Source organism: Dendrobates tinctorius, unplaced genomic scaffold (genome assembly GCF_039654945.1).
Source record: "Dendrobates tinctorius isolate UK_male_01 unplaced genomic scaffold, ASM3965494v1 ptg000231l, whole genome shotgun sequence".
Lineage (NCBI taxonomy): Eukaryota > Metazoa > Chordata > Amphibia > Anura > Dendrobatidae > Dendrobates > Dendrobates tinctorius.
Genome location: NW_027361898.1, coordinates 22,798,528 through 22,826,142, shown reverse-complemented (window position 1 = coordinate 22,826,142; position 27,615 = coordinate 22,798,528). Strand labels below are relative to the sequence as shown.

General features: G+C 42.9%; 1 protein-coding gene across 1 annotated transcript in view; it reads right to left on the bottom strand.

The window, feature by feature from the left end:
• Window positions 1-4,520: 4,520 nt before the first annotated feature.
• LOC141059949 (uncharacterized) overlaps window positions 4,521-27,615 on the bottom strand; it is an 83,097-nt gene continuing 60,002 nt past the window's right edge. The window contains exons 10-12 of the mRNA XM_073556185.1: window positions 20,905-21,028; window positions 19,673-19,837; window positions 4,521-7,808 (exon numbers count right to left, since the gene is read on the bottom strand). Of these exons, the coding sequence (XP_073412286.1) occupies window positions 5,403-7,808; window positions 19,673-19,837; window positions 20,905-21,028 (2,695 nt within the window). The 3' untranslated portion in view covers window positions 4,521-5,402. The remainder of the gene's footprint in view (window positions 7,809-19,672; window positions 19,838-20,904; window positions 21,029-27,615) is intronic.

Here is a 27,615-nt window from a genome sequence, read left to right as displayed (position 1 = left end):
CATCCTTGTGCCTTTCTTTCTCAGAAGCTTTCCCCGGCGCAGAAGAACTATGACGTAGGGAACAAGGAGTTACTGGCGATTGTGACGGCATTCAAGGAGTGGAGACACTTGCTGCTGGGGTCCTCAACTCCAATTACAGTTCTTACCGACCACCGAAACTTGGAATTCATGCAGTCCGTAAGATGTTTGAACCCACGTCAGGCACGTTGGAGCTTGTTTCTAAACCAATTCAACTTCATCATCTCCTACAGGTCGGGGGCACGGAATGGTAAGGCAGATGCGCTATCTAGGATTGCTGCTCCTGAGGAAGTGATTGAGTCGTCTCCTAGTACTGTTGTGTCTCCCGCTCATTTCATCTCTGCAATCCATCATCAGGATCTTCTGTCTGAGATCAAAGCAGCATACGCAGCAGATCCGTTGCTAAGGCAACCTACCCCCGAAGTAAGCCTAAATTTCAGTGGAGGAGTGTGGTTACAGGAGAATCGGCTGTATGTACCAGAAGTGACAAGACTTGAAGTCCTCCGACTGATCCATGATTCTAAGATTGGGGGACATCGTGGAATAACGAAGACCCAAGAGTTCCTGGCTCGGTACTTCTGGTGGCCTTCGTACCGGAAGGACGTGGAGGGATACGTGTCATCCTGCGAGGTATGTGCTCGGTTCAAGACGCCTCGTGCGTCACCTTCCGGGTTGTTACAACCCTTGCCTATACCATCTCGTCCCTGGAGATCCATCTCAATGGACTTTATTGTTGAACTACCGGTCTCCAAGGGTAAGAACACCATTCTAGTGGTCGTGGACCGCCTCACTAAGGCAGCACACTTTATCCCTTGCGCTGGATTACCCACAGCAAAACAGACTGCAGACTTGTTGATTCAAGAGGTGGTCCGTCTGCACGGGGTCCCGGATGAGGTGATCTCGGATCGTGGGGTGCAGTTCACGTCTAGGTTCTGGAGGTGTTTCTGCGCGGCTCTGGATATTAGAGTAAGTCTGTCTTCGGCTTACCATCCACAGACCAATGGACAGACGGAACGTACGAATCAGACCCTGGAGCAGTACCTCCGTTGCTACTTAAGTCATCTGCAGGACGATTGGGTAGATCTGCTTCCCCTGGCAGAGTTCACATATAACAACTCGCAGCACTCCTCGACTAAGCAGTCACCGTTCTTTGCTAATCAGGGTTACCACCCAAGCATCTTGCCGCAGTTCCCCAAGGAGGCTGCAGTGCCTGCTGTGTCTGACCATCTTTCCTTCTTACAGCAGAATTTGGAAGCTCTAAAGACCACCTTGACGACAGCGCAGGAGAGGTATAAGAGAGCAGCAGATCGTACCAGGAGACCGGCTCCGGTGTATAAGGTGGGAGATACGGTCTGGTTGTCTACCAAGAATCTGAGGGTGAGGGCACCGACTGTCAAGCTTGGACAGAAGTTTGTAGGGCCATACAAGATCGTGGCTCTAGTGAATTCGGTAGCGGTGCATCTGAAATTGCCCCCTGCCTGGAAGGTTCACCCGGTGTTCCATGTTTCCCTACTAAAGCCAGTTGTACCAAATTCCTTCCCAGGGCGTACTTCCTCTCCTCCAGCTCCAGTACTCGTTGATGGACATGAACAATATGTCGTGGAGAAGATTCTGGATTCACGGATCTTCAGAAGGAAGCTGCAATACCTGGTCAAGTGGCAAGGATACTCTGTCGAGGAGAATTCCTGGGAACCGGTGGAGAATATCTGTGCTCCGTGGCTGCTGGAGCAGTTTCATCTAAGGTACCCGGACAAGCCTGGTCGAAGATTGTCCGGAGGACATTCTTTAAGGGGGGAATAATGTAAGCATCGTTCCTATTCTGCTGTGTTCCGGACTTTGCCCTTACTGTTGCCCTTAAGCCTGGCTTCATTCGGCCATACTGGTTCCTGTGACATCACCGCCTGTTGGTCCCGCCCGCCGGGTTTAAATAGCTTTCCTGGACGTGACTACCTTGCTTGTATATCTCGTCCTGTACCTGATCTGCTAGCTGGGAGTTGCACGCTGTGCTACCTCCTTCCTTCCTTCTGAATCCACCTGGATTACCTGCTGCCTAACCGCTGCCGCCTGGACCTTCTGACGGTGTCTGCCTGAAGGCTCCTTCCAGCCCTGCCTCCACCGCTCACCGCTCCTACAGCACTCACGGTATGCGCTGAAGATCTTGACTGCTGTGTGCGTTTCACCTGAGAGACTTATCCCTGCTACCTTTACACATTCAGTATCAATTACCTAGTGACTTTCTCTGCCACTGCACTGTGCTCGAAGATTCCCCTCCCGCAAGGGAGAGGACTAAGTGACTGTCCTTGCCTGCATTCTTAAGACTGTGTCTGCTTACATCTACATAGTGCTGGTGTGCAACTTGCTATCTACTGGACTGAGTTCTGCTGCTGTTACCACTGCTGTCATTGTCTGGCTCCGCCAGCACCTGTGCTGTTCTGTGCTGCTTGTTTAATACAAACTACTTTCACGTATACCTGTGTCTGTGACTCTATCATCTAGCCACTGTCTTCATAGAAACCTACTATACATCATTACACTGTTCTTTCTTTCCCCTCTTTATTTTTTTTCTCTCACTCTCTGTGTTCTTTTTTTCTGGGCCCTCTTTCTTTCTTTCTTTCTTTCTTTCTCTCTCTCTGTTCTTTCTTTCCCCTCTTTCTTTATCTCTCTTTCTCTCTATGTTCTTTCTTTATTTCTCTCTCTCTCCTTTCTCTCTGTTTTCTTTTTTCTCTCTCTGTTCTTTCTTTTCCTCAGTACCAGTCAGTGTGCCCACAGTACCAACCACTGTGCCCATAATGCCAGCCACTGTGCCCTCAGTATCAGTCAGTGTGATCAGCAGTGCTAAATGGGTGTGGTTGGGGCATGGCATGGGTGTGACTAGTTGTGAAATGGGTGTGGTCAGGGCATGGCGGCGCCAGTGCTTCCTGTCTCTGACACAGAGAGCAACGCCACTGGATGAAGTCATCATTCAGCGGCCAGCTAGCCGCTGTGCCAGAGTGAGAAAGCGCGTGTGCCGGTAATACTCGCGGACAGGTGAGGGGTGCTGTGTGTGTACATATGTATGTATGTGTGTGTGTGTGTGTATGTGTAGGTGGGGGAGAAGGCCATGATGGGATGATGGGGAGAAGGCCATGATGGAGGGATGGGGAGAAGGCCATGATGGGGGTGATAGGGGAGAAGGCCATGATGAGGTGGTAGGGGAAAAGGCAATGATGGAGGTGGTGGAAAGGGCAATGATGGGGTGGTGGAGGAGGAGGAAATGATGGAGGTGGTGGAATGGGCAATGATGAGAGTTGTGGGGGAGAAAGCAAAGATAGTGGTGGGGAGAAGAAAATGATGGAGGTGGTGAAGAGGGCAATGATGGAGTGGGGAGAGGACAATAATGAAATGCAGGGGTAGGAGGACAATGAGGGGTGTGGGGGATTGGGATGGGAGGAAGGGGGACTTATAATGGACTTAGGAACAGGGGGAGGGGAGGAATACATTATCATTTATTATGTTTAACACAGTCCCTTAGTATATAGTGTACTCGCTTATTATATCTAACACAGTCCCTTAGTATATAGTGTACTCACTTATTATGTCTAACACAGTCCCTTAGCATATAGTGTACATACTTATTATGTATAACACAGTCCCTTAGCATATAGTATACGTACTTATTATGTATAACACAGTCCCTTATCATATAGTGTACTCACTAATTCTGTATAACACCATCCTTAGTTACATAGTTTCCTCTTTTATTATGTATAACACCGTCTCTTATTACGTACCATCCTCTCTAGTTATATATGGTGCCGTCCCTGTACGGTGAGACACAGCCATTACACAGTACACAGCAGGGGCACATTTATAAGATTATCTCAGCACAGGAACATTTTTTTAAAACACATCCAACTGTGGAAGTTATTATTATTCCAAGATCTTTTGATTAAAACCAAGTTTAAAATTAACTATGTGGGAAAACCCCTCTAAGGATTTTGTGGCCCAAGGTAAAGCTCTTGCATGGTATAATTGGCACCGCAGTAGTATTTTGTGAAATTCAATAGATCTATCAAAATTGTAGAATCCAAAGAAGAATGATATACTGGATACCAACACAAATATTACACCAAAATCAGAGGATGGGAATTTATATAGAACAAAACCAGACAAGCGTCAATGCAGAGTTCTGTATAATTCTCAGATAATAACTCGGGAGCAAAATTTGCAGGACCCTAAATAAAAAGCATCAATAATCGACTGAATGTGCTTGTGTTTTATGTCATTAGTCAAGGCTGTAGGCATGATTTATTCTTCTGGTGGCAATGGATGACCTGCATTTGGACAAACCTACTAATTACAGCAGGTTACCACATACTTTTGGCCATTAGATACACATATGGGAAATTAAGTAATTTTACAAACATAAAATGCATTGCTTAGTTGCCCTGTAATGTAATGTGAGGTCACTGCGAAGGAAAATACATTAATATATATTTTCTCATGATACTTTTCTACAGCTATTTCATATCAAGGGTGAAAGTTTATTAAAAGAAAATTTTACAAACGTCAAAAGTGTAATATACAAAACAGAGCCAATGCATTTCCCTTCATAAATAAATCCTCAAAAAAGCCGCACAAAAACAGGAAAAATAGAATTTCATATTATTATACATAAGAAAGCAATCCATTGTGCAATATGACTATAAACGGAATTAGCTTAATTCTATTGGAATGGCTGTCCCTGTTGACAAGGTTGTAGACCAAAGAGAGCATAGTAAACATAGCCAAATGCATCGGTGATGGGTATACATTGGTGCCACCCTACAAGAAATTCTAGGCCTTGGTGGAAACAGTGTATAAATATTGTACTAGTGTAAGAGACATTCCCCAATAATCAGACATGGAATGAAAAGCCATTTATCTAATCTGCTATTTAAAAAAAATAAATATATTTCATGTGGAAACATCAATGTGAATAAATAAGATTCCAAGGCAACAATGTAATAAGTCATACATTAAATAATCACACATTCCGAGACAGTCAATCATTTTCGAGTACCTTCCCCCACAGTCTTCGTACAGGACCTGGTGTGGTGCTGCAGTGTTAGGTTGCTAAAGAGTAATGTCAAATCAGTCTCTGTTCCTCTTGGTTAGTTCCTCATACTGGTGCTAGGATATGAAGCACGGCGGTAGTGGAAGGCTTATTAGTGTGACAGTTCCTAATGCAGCCAAGTACTAATCTCTGCGTCACTATATATAAGACAGTACTTCCCTTTCGGTAACTTTGTGCAAACAATAAGTGGTGGACTCATCTCTGAGTCAGACCTGGCGTGTGCCACCCGTCACACTACAGCAGTACCCCACTATTTATATATCCACAATTTGTATCTCAATCTGGTTTTTCACCTCCAGATTGGGTGAGTATCCATGTAAGTATTCGTTGTACCCCGTGTAAGGGTTGAGTTGACCTCACAGTGTTTAATGACGTGAATAGCTACACGAGCCATAGAATTAGATTTCTTAGATGAAAGTTGGGAAGTCCAAGCCTCACCCTTGAGTGTAGTGGGAACATAATGTTTAGAAGTTATAGAGGGGCTTCCATTGCCCTCAGATTTAGCAAAGTCACTATTATTTGCATGTGAACTTTCCTTCTCCTTGAAGGGGCCAATATTTTTGCCTGGGATTGATTTACTTACTCCAGCAGTAGAGAGACTTATTTTTTGTGGCATTTTGTTATCTTTGCTCTCTTTTTGCACATGTCTAGGTTGCTTGAAGACAGATGGACTCACTGATGCCATGGCTGGGTCTTTGGTTAAAGGGACTCTTCTAATCCCCAAATCATTAGTTTTTGCTTTCTTTGGGATGCTCCTTCCATTTCGCCCTGCAGTGTTTTTGACGGCATCTCCGCTCTTGTGCTCCAGATTGTTTCTGTTAGTCCCGAAATTGTTCTCTAATGTTGGTTCTACACTAACATTGTTGGCTTTTTCTGAGGTATTTTTTAATTCCCTTTTCCATTTCGAGCAAGGATTATGAGTTTCTTTCTGTACCACTGTATGAACATCCCTAATGCACTTTGAACTATATTCTATGTACTGGAGGCCTCTGGAGGCTTCATTTGATGGGTCTGCATTCTTCTCCTTTGACATTACAATGTGATCAATTGTCTCTTTCACTGTGATAGCCTGTTTAGCTGATAATGGCTCCACAAACTTTATCTTTGACACAAAACATCCAGGCTGGGATCTCCGAAGTTTCTGAGTCTCAGATTTATTAACAATTTGATTATGACTGGATGCATCAAATCTTGGTGGAATTGATGATGGACTGGATACCTGGGAGGCAGGGAGAGGCACCGAGTGCCTCATGTTCCGCACTGCGGATTTCACTAATGTGTGTTTAATTGCTTTAGCAGTAACATGGGTTGATGGTTTTGGACTCTTAGGAATAATTGATTCTGACACAATATTAAGTCCATTTCCCTGTTCGGAAGATGTAAGGTCAAATGTTTGGTCAGGGTTCTCTGATTCATTATGGCACGATATCTGGAAGGAATTATCATTTTTTAGTTTATTTTCTGAAACATTTTTGACGTCACTTACTGTCTGTGATTTCCCTTCAGCTACTGTCTGCAAAGAGGAATTGTATGTACAAGGCATGACTGATTTAGTATTGCTTTCATGCACTTGAAGGTCAGGTCCAACAAGACCTTCAGAAAATGTAAAAGTCTTGGGTGCAGAATGGTAGTGTATTTTTCTGGACAGATCTGGTGTTTGAGGAGCACTGTCACTTGTGTCCTTTTCTATTAATTTATTGGCAACTTGAGCTTTCAAATTGTCTGGTAGAGCTCCTGGTGTAAGATGCGTATGATTACAATGAGTTTGTGACTTGCTGAGACTGTCACCATCTAAAAGTACAGGTATTGCCTTTAGTAATATTTGGCTGGCACATTTTTGTGTTGGATGGGATGGTGATTCCTGGAGAAATGCACTTGTGATACAATGATCTGATGATATTTGGATTTCCTGTCCATGTAATGCTTTTGATTGTTTTGATGCCTCAAATATTAAATGACCCACTGGATGATCACCAAGTAATTGTACTGAACTCTTTTCTAGACAATCTAATGATTTACTCAACACATGAGAGTCTTTCGACGGAGGATAAAATGTATCTACGAGGCATTTTATCTCAGATTGTTGTAATGAATTATCAGGTAACTCTGCTATATTTTCCAGCTGATTCCTACTATATAGTATGTGCTGCTCGGTTTCTGAACATCTAGACCTATGAGGTGGTTGATGATCAGAAGCGTGATATCCATGTGTCTCAGGGAACACCTGGAAAATCTCTGTTTGCTCTTTTGATAATAACAAACTGACTTTCTGAAAGTCAATTTTGGCTTCCGACTGGTAGGAAGTACTATTTTTTGTAACAGGTAATTGATAAAGTCTGTTCCTGCTTTCAGTATTGACGTTCTTTTGACTTTTATACTTCATCTGTTGCTTTAGAACACGCTCAGACACCTTCCTCATCTGCTCCGCACTCTTCTGGTCACAACGTTCCTCACCTTCATCACCACAAGATATAAAGGGCTTTGTGTTGTTCCATCCTAAAGAACGCATCCTGCACACTCGTCTTCCTACAGGCCGACTTGTGTTACATAGGTTCCTCTCCAGTGTAAGCTCAAGTTCATCTTTTGACTGGCTGGCTTCTAGTGCACCACAAGTAGCCATTGAATGTCTTTTCTGTAAACGCTTTTTTTCCCACTCTTTCCGTCTCTGTTCTTCCTGATCCCGGTGTTTATTTTCCTATGTGAAAATTATTTATATCATGAGATTTCACAATTATGCATGACATGATTGTATAGATATTAGCTTACAAAAAACTTTCAGTGTTTCCGATACTACTCTAAACTACTCACTATGCTTGTTACAAGACATCACACGCTGTCGACCATATGCCCATTTGCCTCTGATACCACCAGTGTTCATGTATTTTACACTAAGAGAATGCTGGTCGCACACACCACCAGAAAGCTACAGCCATTACAATGGTTTTCTGTTTATGGACTTTGCTAGACTTATGTTTTATCCATACAACATTTGATAAAGAACTGCTAAATATTAAGAATTGTTGTTAATGATGGCAAAAATTATCATTGATCAGGAACAACCATTTTAGTGCTAACAGCATGAGGATATGTAACAACTTTCTATTACTATTATTATTCCATTATTATTCACAAAGCACATTATTTGCTGAGAATGTGTAGGGATGTGAGATATCAATAAAGGTCTACGTGGTAATGTCTCCTTCTGGAAAGAGACATGCCTGAAAAGCCAGTATGAGGAGACTTATACGACATTAAATGTTCTGTTGGGAAATTATGCAAAATTGCCTCTTCAAAGAAAAAGACTACAACTATAGCACCACCAAAAGGAAGTAGTAATCCTAAAAGTCACTATTGACCCTTTAAGGATCGTTGCCGTGTGACTAAGAACAAAAGGCAAACCAAATACTGTACATGCTCTGTATTTGCAAACATGTGTTTTGGGTAGCTTGCTCCTCTTCAGTGCAAAGAATGTGAACTGATATGTCTGGGTGAGAGGCCTCTGACTTGGGTCTAAGGGGCAATGTCTCTCTTTGTAAAGAGTGACATGCCTAACATGCCAGTATAATGAGACTTAGGCTATGTGCACATGTAGTTGGAAGTGCTGCGGATTTTTCAGCGCGGATTTTGAAAAATCCGCAGGTAAATCCACAGGTCAAAATACCTGTGGTTTACTTGTGGATTAGCCTGCGGTTTAGCCCTTCGGTTTCACACATCACAATGGTGAAGGTGTGAAACCGCAGCGGTATCCGCACAAAGAATTGACATGCTGCGGATTGTAACCTGCAGCAAATCCGCGCAGAAAAATCTGCTGCATGTGCACAGCGTTTTTGGTTTTACTATTGGAAAGAATGGTACTGTACAACGCAGCAGAAACTGCTGCGGACCCGCAGGGCCAGAAACGCTGCGGATCCGCAGCAGAATCCGCAACGTGTGCACATAGCCTTATTAGCCATGTAATGCTCCGCTGGGGCTTAAATATGCAAACTGTATATTCAGAATAAGGGAAATGTCAATTTGCTCATAAATTTGCATGAGTAATAACAGAGGAATGGCATAATGTAGATGATAAAATATGCTATATAACTGATGGGAAATACAACTACTAAGGAAGATGCTTCAGGAAAGCTGCCTGTAAGCAGGTAATGAGTGCAGAGGAGCGAATATAGATGTGGCAGCTGCATGTGGGCTCTGGATCCTGAGGGAATATGAAATGTCCCACTGACTGATAAAGACACCAGGACTTTAAGTGATGTCTGATAGTTGGGGAGTAGCTTGATATAGATTTCAGCGCACATCGTTTGGGCTGCTATCCCATTCTCCTTGCACTATATCACTTAGGTCTTTCCCTTCAGCAATCCGAAACATTAAGGCTCATCCCACACCATCTTTTCCATGGACGGTTCTGATGAAGGCCAAATGAACGTCTGAAACGCCATAAAGTGGATTGCTGGTATGAACAACAATAAATCAACCATTTTGTTGCATCAACTTCGGAGCGCCAAGTTTTATAAATGTTATTAGAATTGGAGAGGAATCCTACTTGAGCACCCCCTGGTTTAGGAGTGCTGACAGTCTTCTATAGACTTCAGCCCAGACACTTCCGGCTAAGCATCTGAATGAAGGCATCATATTAACAAAAATAGCGATTTAACATTCTGGAGCTACATCCTTGTTCAATAACCTCCCAGATGACATGCTATCATTGCATGACTAAAATTAATCTCATGTTTCCTGTAACAATGAGAATGAGAAAATCTTTTTCACATGCGTGTTAAATGGGAGCATGAGTGTTACTGTTGGAAAAGATTATGGTGAAGCAATGAACTATGTCTGCATACTCCGTTCTGTGAGGGGAAGTGAGAGCCCGGTGGTTACTCTGCAGTCAACCCTTGTACCTGCCCTGAAAGTATTCATATGAAGATCTGCGGTGATGTGCAGTCAGTGCTCAGCTTCCTCATTGAATTCTGTTACCATTGCAGAAGTATCAATTTATTATTATCATCAACAAAAATGGTATGTTTCGGGGAATCCATAAAATAATTGTGGCTTGTTCAAATGCTTGCTGTGTTAAAGGGGTTGTCCGGGCCTTAGGGTATAAGTCTGCAGACACTCTATGTGACTGGAGACTCGCGAATCCACACTACATACCAGTGCTGGGCGACTAGCTTACTCCTGGCCACATTCCAAGTAGACGTGTCACACGTCTAGTCGGCAAGCGACCGCATGTATGCAAATCGCCTAGTTTTTGATCACATGTCCACTGCTCCTGACGCTGGCACTGGAGAATGCTCACAGCGCTCAGGGCACAAAGAGTGTCGGCAGACTTGTACCCTAAGACCAGACAACCCCTTTAAAAAAAAAAAAGACATCTTCTGCATACACCCTGTGCATTGTTCTCAATTAACTTCATGTAGTAGGGAATAATAGTCTGCAGATGTGGGGATTCTGGTAAGCAGAGGGAGCATAAGCTATGTTCACACTGCGTGTTTTTGTCACATTTTTTGCCACTTGTTTTTGCCTTGAAAACACTGCATTTGCTGTCCCAGCAAAGTGAATGAGATTCCTTGAATTTCATGCACATTACTTTTTTTTTCCTTGCAGACCTGAAACAGTTTCATATCTATAGCATGTCAATTATTTCAGCGTTTTTGCATGGTTTTTCACCCATTCTAAAAAATGGGAAAAAAATGCATAAAAAACACACATGTATTTTTCCTGGTAACACATCAGGATTTGCAGCAGATTACAGGTACAAGTTGGAGGTGCGCACTAGGTGTGGAGGTGCAGTTTTGGGACCACTGATGTGAAGGTGGGCTGTAGTTACTAGTTGGAGAAGGGACAATGTAGTGAATTATGAGGATAGAAGTGAAGACTATGGAGGTATTGAGACCCTGCTGTGACTATAGGGTAGGAGGCAGTGCTAGGACTACAGTGGCAGTAAAAAACTAGGAGGAAAAAGACAATAGGGTGTTATCCAAGGGAGATAGGGGTATTAACTAGGTTTTACTAACCTGATTTAGCTTAGTATACACAACATTTCTATCACTTGGTAAGTGTCACGTCCGCCATGTCTGTTTGTCTCAAGAACTCCTGGAGCGATGTGCATGCGCATGTTTTGTCTGCTGTCCTGCATGTTCGCTAGAGCTGTGTGCAGACTCACCTCATGTCTGAGCTGCAGGATCCCTGCGTTTCTGCTCTGCCTTCTGTGATCTTCTCGTCATGTCTGGAGTCCTTGATCATGTGATGTTTCTTAAGATCCTGCACTGTCTGGTTCTGCAATCATCTCGTCTTGTCTAGAATCCCGGATCATGTGTTCTTCCTAGGATCCTGCACTGGTTGGTTCGGTGATCATCTCGTCATGTCTGAAACCCTGATCATGTGACGTTTCCTAAGATCCTGCACTGTCTGGTTCTGCTATCATCTCGTCATGTCTAGAATCCCGGAAGTTCTCCCCTGGTCCTGACCTGGAGGAGGAGGTGCTATGCCCTATATCAGGCCGCCTCTTCCTATGCTCAGGGCCTGATTATTGTGTTGCTTCCCTGCAAGGCTCTGGGTCTGTGGGGTTGCTCCCTCTATTCTGTGCCCTTGCACTTTGCTCTGTAGTGCGTCTCTGCACACGCTCCGTGCTCGTATTCCGCCTCTTGTCTTGTGTTGTCTCTCGTGCCATGTTTGTCTTTGCCTTGCTTTGCCTTGTAGTCCTTCTGCTGTTCTTTGTCTTAGTCTGTTTTGCTATGTCTCGCCTTAGCTATGCTTTGACTTGTAGTCCTTCCTTTGTTCTCTGCCTCGCCTGTTTTGCCATGTCTTGCTTTTGCTATGCTTTGACTTGTAGTCCTCCCTGTGTTCTCTGCCTTGCTATTCCTTGCTTTGTGTTCCTCCCTATGGTCTCAGTCTTTGCTTGCTCTGCCTCGCTCTCTCCTATGGTGCTCTGTAGTGCTCCCTGGCACACGCACCATTTCTCCTCTCCTTAGTGCTCGTTTCTTTGTCTAGTCCCAAGGTCTTCCCTTGGCCCGGCTCTGGGCTTCTGCCTACGCTCCGCTGCTAGACTCTGTCCTCTCTCTGACCTGGCTCTGTTTCTGCTTGTGTTCCTTGCCTTGTTCCCTGCCTTGTCCTTGCATTGAACCCCGGCGTGGGTTCCCCTTGGCCGTCTCCTGTGCCGTGGTAAGTGCCACGTGTTTGTGTACAGCCGTGTGTACTGGCCAGTGTGGCGTGCCCCCTGCGTGGCTCCTAGCACGCACCCTGCCTTGAACCCTGGCGTGGCTCCTAGCACGCACCCTGCCTTGAACCCTGGCGTGGCTCCTAGCACGCACCCTGCCCTGAACCTGGCGTGGCTCCTAGCACGAAGGTTCCTTTGCCCCCTCCTGTGCCTTAGTCGTGCCTCGTGCTGGCGTTACAGCCGTGTGCATTGGCCAGTGAGGTGTGCGTCCCTGCGTAGCTCCTAGCACGCAGCCCTGCTCTGAACCCTGGCGTGTCTCTACACGCACCCTGTCTTGTGCCTTGGCGTGTCTCTACACGCACTCTGTCTTGTGCCTTGGCGTGTCTCTACACGCACTCTGTCTTGTGCCTTGGCGTGTCTCTACACGCACTCTGTCTTGTGCCTTGGCGTGTCTCTACACGCACTCTGTCTTGTGCCTTGGCGTGTCTCTACACGCACTCTGTCTTGTGCCTTGGCGTGTCTCTACACGCACTCTGTCTTGTGCCTTGGCGTGTCTCTACACGCACTCTGTCTTGTGCCTTGGCGTGTCTCTACACGCACTCTGTCTTGTGCCTTGGCGTGTCTCTACACGCACTCTGTCTTATTCTATGCTTTGGCGTGGCTACACACGCACTCTGTCTTATTCTATGCTTTGGCGTGGCTACACACGCACCCTGTCTCGTTTGCGAACCTTGGCGTGTCCCCTACACACGCACCTCGCTTTGAACCCTGGCGTGTCCCCTACACACGCACCTTGCCTTGCACCTAGTCTTGAACCCTGGCGTGTCCCCTACACACGCACCTAGCCTTGGACCCTGGCGTGTCCCCTACACACGCACCTAGCCTTGGACCTTGGCGTGTTCCCTAAACACGCACCCTGCTTGGATATCTGTCGTGCCTCCTTGCCTGAACCCTGGTTTGCCTGCCGGATGCCCGGAACCTGCCGACCGTTGCCAGAGGTCCGGAACCAGATGACTACGGCCTGATGTCCGGAGCTGACGTCCGCAGCCTGATCCCTGGACCCTGTCGGTTTGCCAGCAGTCCGGAGTCCGATGCCATTATGCCATTACCTGTGCCTAGGCGTGCCATCTGGCACGTACCATGTTATGGACCTTGGCGTGCCCACGCGCGCACCTTGCACGTTTTGCTTGTTTTCTCTGTATGTGATCTTGTGTTATTCTAATGAAGATACCTTGCACCTACGTCTAGTCTCGTCTTGCTTCCTGCTCGTCCTTGTCGTCAGACACTCGTCTAGTGTCCCCTGAGCCGGCCGTCTGGTCCCAGCAGTCGTGGTGGCTCACCCCCTTGGTCTTGCCCCTGACACTCCCTGTATAGGGGGTGGATTCTCACAAGGTCAGCTCGCCCTCGGTGGGTGGGTGCCACGACCCAGAGGGTCCACTCAAAAAATGGGCTCAGCAGGAGCTGAGTCCGTCACAGTTAATCAGGCCATGGACTCCGCTGGTACCTCGGCTACCCGTCTGATGACCCGTCTGTTATAGAATCTGATCTGCTCTGTCTCCTGGACTCTCCTGAATATGGCGGTACCCCGGCCACTCTTCTGATGTAAATCAGACCTGGCCCTTGACCTCTGGACTCATTTGGAAATGATGGCAGCCAGAGTAAGAAGACTTGCTTGTCTAACCGCAGTCCTCCCCACTGGATCTTCATGTCTCGTTAGCGGCTCCTGTGTCTTGACCGGTGCAGGTGTCCGTTTCAGATGTCGGATCAACATTGTTGGAGTGGTTTGTACTAAACTCTGGTTTCTGCCGAAGAAAATTTTTTTTTTTTTTCTTCTTTCCAGCCCCGGTGAGAGGGGGCTTAAAGAGGGGGGTACTGTCACGTCCGCCATGTCTGTTTGTCTCAAGAACTCCTGGAGCGATGTGCATGCGCATGTTTTGTCTGCTGTCCTGCATGTTCGCTAGAGCTGTGTGCAGACTCACCTCATGTCTGAGCTGCAGGATCCCTGCGTTTCTGCTCTGCCTTCTGTGATCTTCTCGTCATGTCTGGAGTCCTTGATCATGTGATGTTTCTTAAGATCCTGCACTGTCTGGTTCTGCAATCATCTCGTCTTGTCTAGAATCCCGGATCATGTGTTCTTCCTAGGATCCTGCACTGGTTGGTTCGGTGATCATCTCGTCATGTCTGAAACCCTGATCATGTGACGTTTCCTAAGATCCTGCACTGTCTGGTTCTGCTATCATCTCGTCATGTCTAGAATCCCGGAAGTTCTCCCCTGGTCCTGACCTGGAGGAGGAGGTGCTATGCCCTATATCAGGCCGCCTCTTCCTATGCTCAGGGCCTGATTATTGTGTTGCTTCCCTGCAAGGCTCTGGGTCTGTGGGGTTGCTCCCTCTATTCTGTGCCCTTGCACTTTGCTCTGTAGTGCGTCTCTGCACACGCTCCGTGCTCGTATTCCGCCTCTTGTCTTGTGTTGTCTCTCGTGCCATGTTTGTCTTTGCCTTGCTTTGCCTTGTAGTCCTTCTGCTGTTCTTTGTCTTAGTCTGTTTTGCTATGTCTCGCCTTAGCTATGCTTTGACTTGTAGTCCTTCCTTTGTTCTCTGCCTCGCCTGTTTTGCCATGTCTTGCTTTTGCTATGCTTTGACTTGTAGTCCTCCCTGTGTTCTCTGCCTTGCTATTCCTTGCTTTGTGTTCCTCCCTATGGTCTCAGTCTTTGCTTGCTCTGCCTCGCTCTCTCCTATGGTGCTCTGTAGTGCTCCCTGGCACACGCACCATTTCTCCTCTCCTTAGTGCTCGTTTCTTTGTCTAGTCCCAAGGTCTTCCCTTGGCCCGGCTCTGGGCTTCTGCCTACGCTCCGCTGCTAGACTCTGTCCTCTCTCTGACCTGGCTCTGTTTCTGCTTGTGTTCCTTGCCTTGTTCCCTGCCTTGTCCTTGCATTGAACCCCGGCGTGGGTTCCCCTTGGCCGTCTCCTGTGCCGTGGTAAGTGCCACGTGTTTGTGTACAGCCGTGTGTACTGGCCAGTGTGGCGTGCCCCCTGCGTGGCTCCTAGCACGCACCCTGCCTTGAACCCTGGCGTGGCTCCTAGCACGCACCCTGCCTTGAACCCTGGCGTGGCTCCTAGCACGCACCCTGCCCTGAACCTGGCGTGGCTCCTAGCACGAAGGTTCCTTTGCCCCCTCCTGTGCCTTAGTCGTGCCTCGTGCTGGCGTTACAGCCGTGTGCATTGGCCAGTGAGGTGTGCGTCCCTGCGTAGCTCCTAGCACTACGGCCTGATGTCCGGAGCTGACGTCCGCAGCCTGATCCCTGGACCCTGTCGGTTTGCCAGCAGTCCGGAGTCCGATGCCATTATGCCATTACCTGTGCCTAGGCGTGCCATCTGGCACGTACCATGTTATGGACCTTGGCGTGCCCACGCGCGCACCTTGCACGTTTTGCTTGTTTTCTCTGTATGTGATCTTGTGTTATTCTAATGAAGATACCTTGCACCTACGTCTAGTCTCGTCTTGCTTCCTGCTCGTCCTTGTCGTCAGACACTCGTCTAGTGTCCCCTGAGCCGGCCGTCTGGTCCCAGCAGTCGTGGTGGCTCACCCCCTTGGTCTTGCCCCTGACACTCCCTGTATAGGGGGTGGATTCTCACAAGGTCAGCTCGCCCTCGGTGGGTGGGTGCCACGACCCAGAGGGTCCACTCAAAAAATGGGCTCAGCAGGAGCTGAGTCCGTCACAGTAAGGAGGATTTGCGGATAATCTGCACTGCTACTATCTCGTATAATAAGTCCAAGTCCAGACACAAAGTACATGAGTTTTTTCTTTATTAAGTCAACGCATTTCAAAGTATTACAGACTTCTTCATCAGGACAATGACGCTTTTCTTGTCCAGATGAAGAAGTCTGTAGTGCTTCAAAACACGTTGACTAAATAAACAAGAACCGCATGTACTTTGTGTCTGGATACACTGGTTATTATCCAGGATGACGGTATTATAGAAACTGATCTGTACGTCAAATCCACCGATAAAAACAGTCTCCTGTTGTATACCAGTAGTCATCCACTACACATCGAAAAAGCATTAACTACATCTCAACACAACAGGATCAATAGAATCGTTTCTAATGAGTCAACCCATCGCCTTAAACACATTGAAATGGATACAAAATTTCCAACCAGGGCTATCCAGATAAAATTCTGGAAAAAGCAGTGCCAACATCATCTTCCCGTAATGTTTCAAAAATTGCGTTTGCCAGTGTGTTTCACCCCTTTAAACAACATATTCATCAATGTATACTAAAACATTGGAACATTTTACAGAATGCTTACCCAAACATTCCAGAATTTAGCTCAAGATCTATCATTTGTAATAAAAAATCTTACAGTATAAGAAATTATCTAGTTAGAGGGGCCCATGTCGGCTCTAATACAGGATGCAAACAAAGTATTCAGTTAACCACGTAATAGAAACTTCCCGTGTCTTGGATGTCTACAATGCTCTAACATTTCTAAAGGTGATTCCTTTACACATCCATGTTCTGGGCATAGATTTTCAATTAAGGGGCATTTCACCTGTGATTCCTCATACGTTGTATACCTTATAAAGTGTCCTTGCGGTCTCGGTTATGTTGGTGAAACCACCCAGATTATCAGAGACCGCATCTCTCAACATAAATCAACCATTAGATGTAGACGTACAGTTGTGGCCAAAAGTATTGACACCCCTGCAATTCTGTCAGATAATACTCAGTTTCTTCCTGAAAATGATTGCAAACACAAATTCTTTGGTATTATTATCTTCATTTAATTTGTCTTAAATGAAAAAAACACAAAAAGAATAGTCCTAAAGCCAAATTGGATATAATTCCACACCAAACATAAAAAAGAGGGTGGACAAAAGTATTGGCACTGTTCGAAAAATCATGTGATGCTTCTCTAATTTGCGTAATTAACAGGACCTGTAACTTACCTGTGGCACCTAACAGGTGTTGGCAATAACTAAATCACACTTGCAGCCAGTTGACATGGATTAAAGTTGACTCAACCTCTGTCCTGTGTCCTTGTGTGTACCACATTGAGCATGGAGAAAAGGAAGAAGACCAAAGAACTGTCTGAGGACTTGAGAAACCACATTGTGAGGAAGCATGAGCAATCTCAAGGCTACAAGTCCATCTCCAAAGACCTGAATGTTCCTGTGTCTACCGTGCGGTGTCATCAAGAAGTTTAAAGCCCATGGCACTGTGGCTAAAACACACTTCAAAAAGCACTTGAAAATGGTTTGAGAGAAAGCACTGGAGACTTCTAAGGTGGCCAGCAATGAGTCCAGACCTGAATCCCATAGAACACCTGTGGAGAGATCTAAAAATGGCAGTTTGGAGAAGGCACCCTTCTAATATCAGGGACCTGGAGCAGTTTGCCAAAGAAGAATGGTCTAAAATTCCAGCAGAGCATTGTAAGAAACTTATTGATGGTTACCGGAAGCGGTTGGTTGCAGTTATTTTGGCTAAAGGTTGTGCAACCAAGTATTAGGCTGAGGGTGCCAATACTTTTGTCTGGCCCATTTTTGGAGTTTTGTGTTAAATGATCAATGTTTTGCTTTTGCTTCATTCTCTTTTGTGTTTTTTCATTTAAGACAAATTAAATGAAGATAATAATACCAAAGAATTTGTGATTGCAATCATTTTCAGGAAGAAACTGAGTATTATCTGACAGAATTGCAGGGGTGTCAATACTTTTGGCCACAACTGTACTCTTTTACCAATTCCAGCCCACTTCTCTCAACATAATCACACTATCACTCAACTTAAATATCAAATCATAGATCATGTTCCTAGAGCCAGAAGAGGAGGTGACAGGGTTAAAAAACTCAAGAAGCGCGAGTCATACTGGATACATACATTACAGACGCGCTCTCCATTAGGTTTAAATAGAGAGTTTGAGGGTCACATTAATTCATCTTTGGATTCTTATAATTATGTTTATTCCAATGGACTCCTGACTGTGGATTTTACTCATTGCTTTACTCATTGTTTTACTTTTATGGTAAGTATAAAATATGAGCTATCTTGTGTTTCATTAGCCATTAATAATATGTATAACTGCATATCTCTTTTTATACATATTTTTTTTTATATATATTACTTGTCTTATACCCTCAATATTACTATTGGGCTATATTATCTTCAAGTATTTCATATTATGCTCAATATTTCCTATATTTGCACGTATGTTCCTTTTACATTTTCCTTGCGCCACTTGTCATTATACTATAACCTTTATTTTTCTCTCTTTGGCAGCATGCAAGCACACAGCTTAATATATGAGCCATTAGATTTCTTACGCACGCGCAGTATTCACCTCGTCACTCGGCTCTTTTCAAAACACATTCGGCCTCTTTCGGCCTTTCACACATGCACATTGTATCGCACGACCTGCTGCGGAGAACCCAGAAGTCTTCCTTCCATGGTGGTTGCCTCACATATAAATATGGACACGCATACATCGGTGATGTAGCATCTCACCGCTTCACTCCCTCTAGGACTCGGTCACCCGGAGAACCATGTTACATAAGGTATGCGTTCCCCCCATTTGGCATCTTCAGACACCTATCAGTTATTTTAGGGATACTTTTACCGTGGTATTCCATTTTGCAACTGGCATACTTCTGTGTATATAAAAGTGTTTTTCCACGCAGACAGCACTTATATACCTCTTTCTAACATGGCTATCTTGTAATCATACCCAAATTGTAATCATGACACCATAGTCTCATGGCATTTCTTTGTATATTCCCTGTTTTGACATTTATAGTTCAGTCAAACCAATATATTTTTTTGCAATGGATGTTATTCCTATCCTTCCTCTTCGGCTGCGATAACTCGCTTCTGTGTTTTTCAGATTTTGGTAATTGTCTTTGATATTTTCTTACATACGGACTCAGTATATGATATGTATGGTTCCCACTCAATTTGGGATTTTTTTATTTTTGGATATATGAGGATTATCATATTTAAATTATTATTACCGTACTTTGTTTTTTCTTTGCAGAAACAGGTGTTTCTTGATAAAGGCTGGATTATGCCGAAACATTGATTTATGTACCTGTACTACCTGTATTTTTTGTGGCTACCGAGTAAAGCATTTTTTCAATAAATTGGATCCTTTTTAGGTATTATGAAGTCCAATGCACAAAGTTGCAAAACTGTCTGCAATTAGCGCGTGTGGCAAATTTTGTGACTTTTTGACAAAAGTGTTCTGGCGTACAGGGGACGATAAATTTCTCATGTAGCTTTCTAAAATCTAGAGAAGCTGATGTATAAATGGCCTGGCTCTCCTACAGCTCTCACGACAATGTCATACATGATCCTCACCATCACTACCTATCACACAATGGAGGAGAAGCAGCTGTTTTCCATTTGCTCACCTTAATGGCTAGCTGAAATTTTTGACAAAAGCAGCTGAACACTTTGCAGCATTCCTCCATGCGAAATGTGTCTTCATCCTCACAAAGAAATTCTCGTAGGTTCTGTCTGCAGGCCTGCAAAGCATCCAGTTCCTTCTGAACCTCTTGTATCCGGTGATCGGCATACTGGGAAACAAATTCCTTGTGGTCACAACTTCATACAATCATAAACATTCTTTATACGGAGGTTAGTATAGGCTTTATTATTTTATCGGGGCCAAAGATTTTGATCAAGAAGGGGTTGTCCTAGTAGTGAACAACCCCTTTAAGAGATGGATGCGGCTTATATCACCAAGAAACAAGCTCATATACTGTTAATGTGTGGAGGCCTGTGTCGTTGGTGTCTGCTCCTGTGTACATATATATTGACATACATTGACATTTACTCTTGTAACTTTTACTCTCGTAACTTCATAGATTACTAGGTTTGAATACATTATGACAAACATCAACACTGAATATGTTTTCTTTTTACCAAAAACGTAAATTTCATCTTCAATTTGCCCCATATAAGCCTGTTGTATGGTACGCTGCTATGATAGTAAGCATGCTCAACACTGCCACTTTAAGGAAAATTTATAAGGAATAACTTTTTCTACCAATTGCAAACTGATAAACTTAATACAAGCTAATAAGTGATTTTCATTTCACTGCACTTCTTTATTGTCTTCTATCACATCAAGTTTAAAACATTGGTTCCCAGGTAGCACTGATGTCATCATAAAACTCTCATTTAAAAGGGGTTATCCACTACTTTCTAAAATTGACCTAAGGGAAAGGATCCTTGAATAAAGTGAGAAAGAACTAATTTGTTCCTCTTCTCCAATCCAACTATTCTGACAGTCAATGCTGGAAGCGATGATGTTCGTTCTTCCAGTCACCTGAACCTACAGCCAATCTGTGGCATTAGCAGACTACTCAGAAGTGGTGAGGATGATTCATCACTTCTCATCATTCCATCGGCAGTACTAGAAGAAGGGAGAGGGGATTCCAGTAGTACGTACTGCTTATTTTATTCTTTTGTAAGGATCCTTATCCTCTGATACTAATAATAAAAAGTATTGGACTACCCTTTAGGTCATTAATGCAATGAGGTCAAGCATACCCAGTGTACATCAACTCCTACGTGAACCAACTCACTCTCATTTCAGATTTCTATGTAAATGCTGTCATCATGGGGTTTATTATTTTACCTCTAGAAACTCCTCCATCTGTATTTTGAGCTCTTGTAGCTCTGGAGCAGCCAACGTCTGATGGATTGAAGCAATCCGAGACCGCAGCCGGTAGAACTCCTCCAACAAGCTATCTTCAGACAACCTAGGAGCAAAACCAGATCTTGTCAGACACATAAATAAACCAATGTGTCTGTATAATTACAGCTGAAAAATAACTTTCAAGCTCTTTTAACCTCCAATAGAACAGAAAAGAATCAAAAAAAAAAACCAGAATAATAAGGAATGTAACAACTCTGCTCTTTGCCACTTATCAAACATAAAATATAGAAATGTTAGTATTCGTCATACATTGTTAAGTGAATGATGGGGGAGTCTGCCGCACCCCGATTTATTACTAGGAAAAAATACAAGAAGCAGAACTAGCATTCTTGAAAAAGGATTCAATAGCTGAAACCTCACAGAGTCACATGGGTTATTAAAGAAGGTTCCATATATATTATCTGGATTATCTCCTGGATTAGGTCTGTTGGAATGTGCACTGCTGATAAAAGTCCAGTGCTGCCTCCTTACTGCAGTTTACATGATTCCTTACTAGTTATAAAGCCTTAGAGAAACTGTAGAACACATCAATATGATCCTAGGGGACATACCATCCTTGGTGCCTGTTGTGATTGGTGTAGATGAAGCCCCCTGAAATCCATTCATCAACTAAAGTCAGGGAGGATCAGGCTCCCTTTGATGACAGGTTCCCTTTAAAACGTAATAGCCCCTCTACATATAAAAATTGAGGTTTAGATTAGTTGAACACAATCTCCCAAAGACATACACAAGAGGTTTCCTCAAGAGCTTTCATACTCATTCTCAAAACCTTTATGGAATGTAGACTTCAATGTCACGCTTCGAGGTTTGCCATTGTTTGTGGACACAAATTTTTTTTTTTTTTTTTTTTAAGTTTAGCTGCTAGAAAAAAATCTTTTCCACTGATGTGTCCACCTTTACTTTTCCATATTTTTTTTACAAAAAAATTACAAAATTTAGATTCATTCCCAAGCAGACAGATATAGCTTAAAAAATACCCAACAGAGCAATGCAAAGTTTTCAAAGTTGGAAGATAAGAGCAAAGTTAAGAATGGACACATTTATTTCCTGGAAATATGGGTAACAACTAGCATCAATCTACATAGAGAAACAAAAAAGTGCTGGCACTGCCATATACACTTTCTTCTGTGGTCAAGTATCTACCGAAATGATAGTTTGAAGCTCAGCACATGGTGGTTTAAAATCCAACAGATAATAGGAAGTGAAGTCTGGCACACTGGGATAAGATGACTTTTTAACTTTATTCTTCATAATAAAAAGGTAAAATCAAGGACAATAAAAACTTAGAATTCTGCTGTATTGTAAATCCATTAAAACATAAAATGTACAGAAGAGTTTTTCTGATGCTTTTCTAGTTGACCTAAATCTTAATCAATTTACTCGAAACGCGTCAGAAAACGTGCCTGTATATTCTATATTTTAATGGATTTACAATAAAGATCATTTAATGTTAAGCCACCGTGTGCTGGGCTTCAAACTATCATTGGAATTTATAATTCTGGAGCCTCACCAGCTTAGTCCGTGCACTTATCACCTGAAGGTTGGCCCAACATATGCACATCCAGCATGGGTGAGCTGTATCTAGCAATACTATTCATCTACACATCCTCAGATGCCCTCGTCATTCCAATAGGAAAAAGGAAGTGAAGTCAGGCACACTTTGCGTGGATAAACCTTTGCCTTTTAAACTTTATTCTCCATAATTAACAAGGTAAAATCCAGGACAAACAAGAACAAGGAATTCTGCTGTTTCTAGTTCGTATCGTTTAAAACCAATAATCCTTATTGTAAATCCATTAAAATGTAGAATATATAGAAGAGTTTTTCTGATGCTTTTCAAGTCGATCTGGCTCTTAATCGATTAAGAATCAGATTGGCTTGAAACGCATCAGAAATCTCTCCTGTATCTTCAATATTTTAAGGAATTTACAATAAAGATGGAATTTTAAAGCACCTTGTGCTGGATTTCAAGCTACCATTGAATATTATCAGTCTGGAGCCTCAACAGCTTAGTCCGTGCATTTGTCACCTACAGGTTGGATCAACATTTGCACATCAAACAGGGGTGAGCAGTATATAATAATACTATTCATCTACATGTCCACTCAGATGCCCTTGTTATAACCAGTGGTGCTCAGTAACACCACAAGCAGTGTGCAAATTTCAGTCATGTAGATAAAGATAAGGCGGCACTCACCCACGATAGATGGACTTACTGCATATTCATAGTTGGAAAATGCAAAATAGAGACATCAAAAGATAGAAAATAGAGACAAGCTGCATGTTCTATTTTGCATCTTGTGTCAATGAATGAGCAATAAAAGGTGTGAAAACATCAGTGGTGAGTGCCACATTATCTTGATATGCTGGAGTAAAGAATCTCCTGATGTGGCCGCCACAATCCCTAGCAGAGAAAATTTGCTGATTTTTAACAATCTGAGAGCAGACAACGACTCAAGAACAAATATTTTCTGGTTATTTTTTTTTTTATTCCTCTTTGCAGATGTGTATTGCTTTGTGTTTCATGTAAAGTATAATTCTGAGCAACATGTTTTCAGCTGATGTGGTGAGGGGAGTGTAAGTTCAAAAGTGAAAACCCAATTGCTTATGCTCAGTTCCATATATATATATATATATATATATATACTGCTCAAAAAAATAAAGGGAACACTTAAACAACACAATGTAACTCCAAGTCAATCACACTTCATGGGATATTAATTTTGATTTATAATAATCATTTTTACGTTTTATTGCTCTCAATGCATTACATGTGTCATGAATAAAAATTAGGATGTGTTCCCTTTATTTTTTTGAGCAATATATATATATATATATATATATATATACACATACAGTATATATACAGGGTGGTCCAAAAGTAGGTGGACAGTATGTGTAATGTGTATGTGGGATAGGGTTATGAAAGGGGAGATTTATCAAACATGGTGTAAAGTGAATCAGATTCCACTTTTCATTCTTCACGGGCTCTTTGGAAAATGAAAGGTGGAATCTGATTGGTTGCTAAGGGCAACTGAGTCAGTTTCACAGATTCAGTTTTCACAGATAAATCTCCCCCAAATCTGTTTTCTTTTCAGATAATTCAGATAACCCATAATGGCAAATAAGTTCAATACAGATCAAAGTAAATGGATTTTAAAGAGTATTGGAAATCTCAAAATGCTGAAACAGTTAGAGCAAATTGGGTTGAAACATTTGGTACTCAAGTCCCAAAGAGACAAACCATTTACCGTATTCGTGACAAATTCGATGCCACTGGCTCAATCCTTAATGCTCCAAAAACTGGTCGACCCAAAACAGCCTGTACAGAAAATAATAAACAATATGTTGCTGAAACATTTGTTCAGAGTCCAAAAAAGTCCACCAGAAGAGTCTATTTAGAACTGAGAATTTCACGAGCTTCCATCATGCGAATCCTGGAATCTATTGGGTGGAAAGCGTATCGTCCACGTCTAATTCATGGTTTATTGGAGGATGATCCAGACAGGCGGCTGCAATTTAGTGAGATTATGCTTGACGAAATTGTAGAAAATCCAGTAATTTTAGATAACATTATGTGGAGTGATGAAGCTACTTTCAAATTATCTGGCCATATTAACAGACAGAATTGTATTTACTGGTATAATGAGAACATGCATTTAACATTAGAGCAACAACTAAATGAGCCTGGTGCCAACGTTTGGGGTGGTATTTCACGTTTTGGTGGTTTTGGACCTTTTTTTTGATGGAACAGTCACAGGAGAGAAGTATCTCGAAATTCTAATGAATCAAGTTGTTCCCCAGTTACAGGAGCAGCCTAATTCAAATGACCTTTATTTCCAACAAGATGGCGCCCCTCCACATTATTCAAGAGTAGTCCGCGAGTATCTTGATGAAACATTTCCTAATAAATGGATTGGCCGAAAAGGCCCACTTGATTGGCCAGAACGTTCACCATACTTGACCCCAATGGATTTATTCTTTTGGGGAGCACTCAAGGACAAAGTTTATAGTCGAAAACCAAAAAGTGTCAGTGATTTGAAAAATTACATAAGAGAAGCATTTCAAGAAATTAATACCCAAAGAGACTTGTGCAAAAATGTTTGTCGAAGCGTGAGAGGCAGACTTCAAAGCTGTGCAAATTGTGATGGAAAACAGTTTGAGCATCTGCGTTGATAAAATTTAAGGGCTTTTGTATTATTGTTCAGAATAAAATTTAAATATAAATCAAAATAAATGTTATTATTTTCTGTCCACCTACTTTTGGACCACCCTGTGTATATATATATATATATATATATATATATATATATATATATATATATATATATATATATATATATATATATGTCATTATGGGTGACTTCAAACAGCGGTCAGTGATCGCATCCTATGCATTACAATAAAGAGATTGGCTCGGGCTCACAGATAAATGATTCCATGATTTCTGAAAACCTCTCAAATACATCTGTTACATGTGAAAGCGATACAGAATGTGAACCGTGGAAATATGGTAACATATGTAGAAAGAAAGCATGGCTGAAATCAGTAAGGGTATCAGAGTGAGGATGAATGCTTCCAGATCTGAAGCAGATAAAGTTTATACAGGGGTGAACTATATGATATATGAGCATTTTCTTAAATGGATATACAAAGAAATGAAGAAAATTCGGTGTTCATGTGGAACAAGATCAGTCTCCTATCTAAAAAATATGCACCAAGAAGCTTATTGATTGTATATTTCTGTATAGATTATGTTTGTGTAATACTAGCTACAGTGGATATAAAAAAATCTACATGCCTGCTCAAATGCCAGGTTTTTGTCGAGTAAAAAAAAAATATACAGAGAAAAATAAATTCAGAAATTTTTCCACCTTTAATCTCCCCATAATGTGTAGAAATCTATTGAGAAACAAACAAATCATTTTGAGGGGATAATTAAAATAAAATTAAAATAATGTGGTTGCATAAATGTGAACACCCTGTTATAATTGGGGATAGGGTTGTGTTCAGAATTATCCAGTCACATTTAAACTCATGTTAAATAGTAGTTAGTACACTGCTGCCGTCATTTACAGTGATTCTGATTAACCCCATAAAAAGTTTCTGTTCTTGTAGGATTTTCCTGAGATTTCCAAAGCTATATTTTACAGTAATCCCCAAAGTCTGTAAAGAGCTTACAACAAAGCCAAGGGATCTCATTTATGAAAGTTTGATCAGGAGAAGGGTATAATAAATTTTCAAGACATTAGATCTAACATAGACACTGTTAAGACAGTCATCAAGAAGTAGCTTACGGTAAATTTGGCACAAAATTAATGTTTCCTAGAAAAAGACAAGAAGAAAATTGGTTCGGGAGGAGTGTATAGAAACACTGAAGAAGCTAAAGAAATTTCTTGTGAGTACTGGTTGTGTACTGCATGTGACAGCAATCTCCCATATTTTTTATATATCTGACCTGGAGGTAGTGTGGCAGTACAGAACAATTTTCTTACAAACAAAAACATCCAAGCAAGAGGGAAAATGTGTTATGGTCTAATGAAACCAAGGTTAAAACATTTTGGCCATAACACCAAAAATGTATGTTTGGCACAAAGCTAACTCTAAGGTTGGGTTCACACGTAGCGGAACTCTTGCGGAAATTACCACGAGAATTCCGGAATTCCATTCTGCAGGAAAATCGCATTTTAAATTCCCGCGATTTTCCCGCGGAAAAACTAGCATTTTGCAAGCGTAATTAGCTTGCAGATTTGCTAGCGTTTTCCAAGCGATCTGTAGCATCGCTTGGAGAACTGATTGACAGGTTGGTCACACTCGTCAAACATAGTGTGAGTGTAGTAGAATGTAAATAATAGAAAAAAAATATTGTTATTCTCACCTTCCGACGTCCCGCGCAGCCTTCCCGCCTCTCTCCACGCTCCCGATCCCAGTAATCCTTTGTGACAATTACCGCGATGACGTCCGTTCTCGCGGGATCGCGACGTCTCGCGGTCATTCGCAATGACATCGCGCGAATGACCGAGAGACTTCGCGATCCCGCGAGAACGGACGTCATCGCTCGCAAAGGCTTACTGGGACCGGGAGCGTGGAGAGAGGCGGGAAGGCTGCGCGGGACGTCAGAAGGTGAGAATAATAATATTTTTTATTTTAAATTCTATTTTTTACAGGGATATGGTACCCAAAGCCCGGAGAGGACAGTCTCCTCTCCTCCGGACCATGGGTACCATCCGCAAATGTTCTGCTTACTTTTCGCATGGTGTGCACAGCCACATGCGGAAAGTAAGCAGAACAATGTATTCCTATGGGTGCAGGATCGCCACGATTCCACGAAATTAATGAGCATGCTGCGTATTTTACCACGAAGCAATTCCGCCGTGATAAAAACCGCAGCATTAGCACAGCATTGCGGAATCACATAGGAATGCATGGGATGCTTATTTTTTGCGTTTTCGCTGCAAAATCGTGCCATTAAAACCGCCGCGGAAACGCGAAAAAAATGCCACGTGTGAACTCAGCCTAAGTATCACCAAAAGAACGTCATACCCACAGTGAAGCATGGAAGAGGCAGCATTGCGCTTTGGGCCTGCTTTTTGGAGCTGGGACTGGGGCTTTAGTTAAGGTGGTGATAAT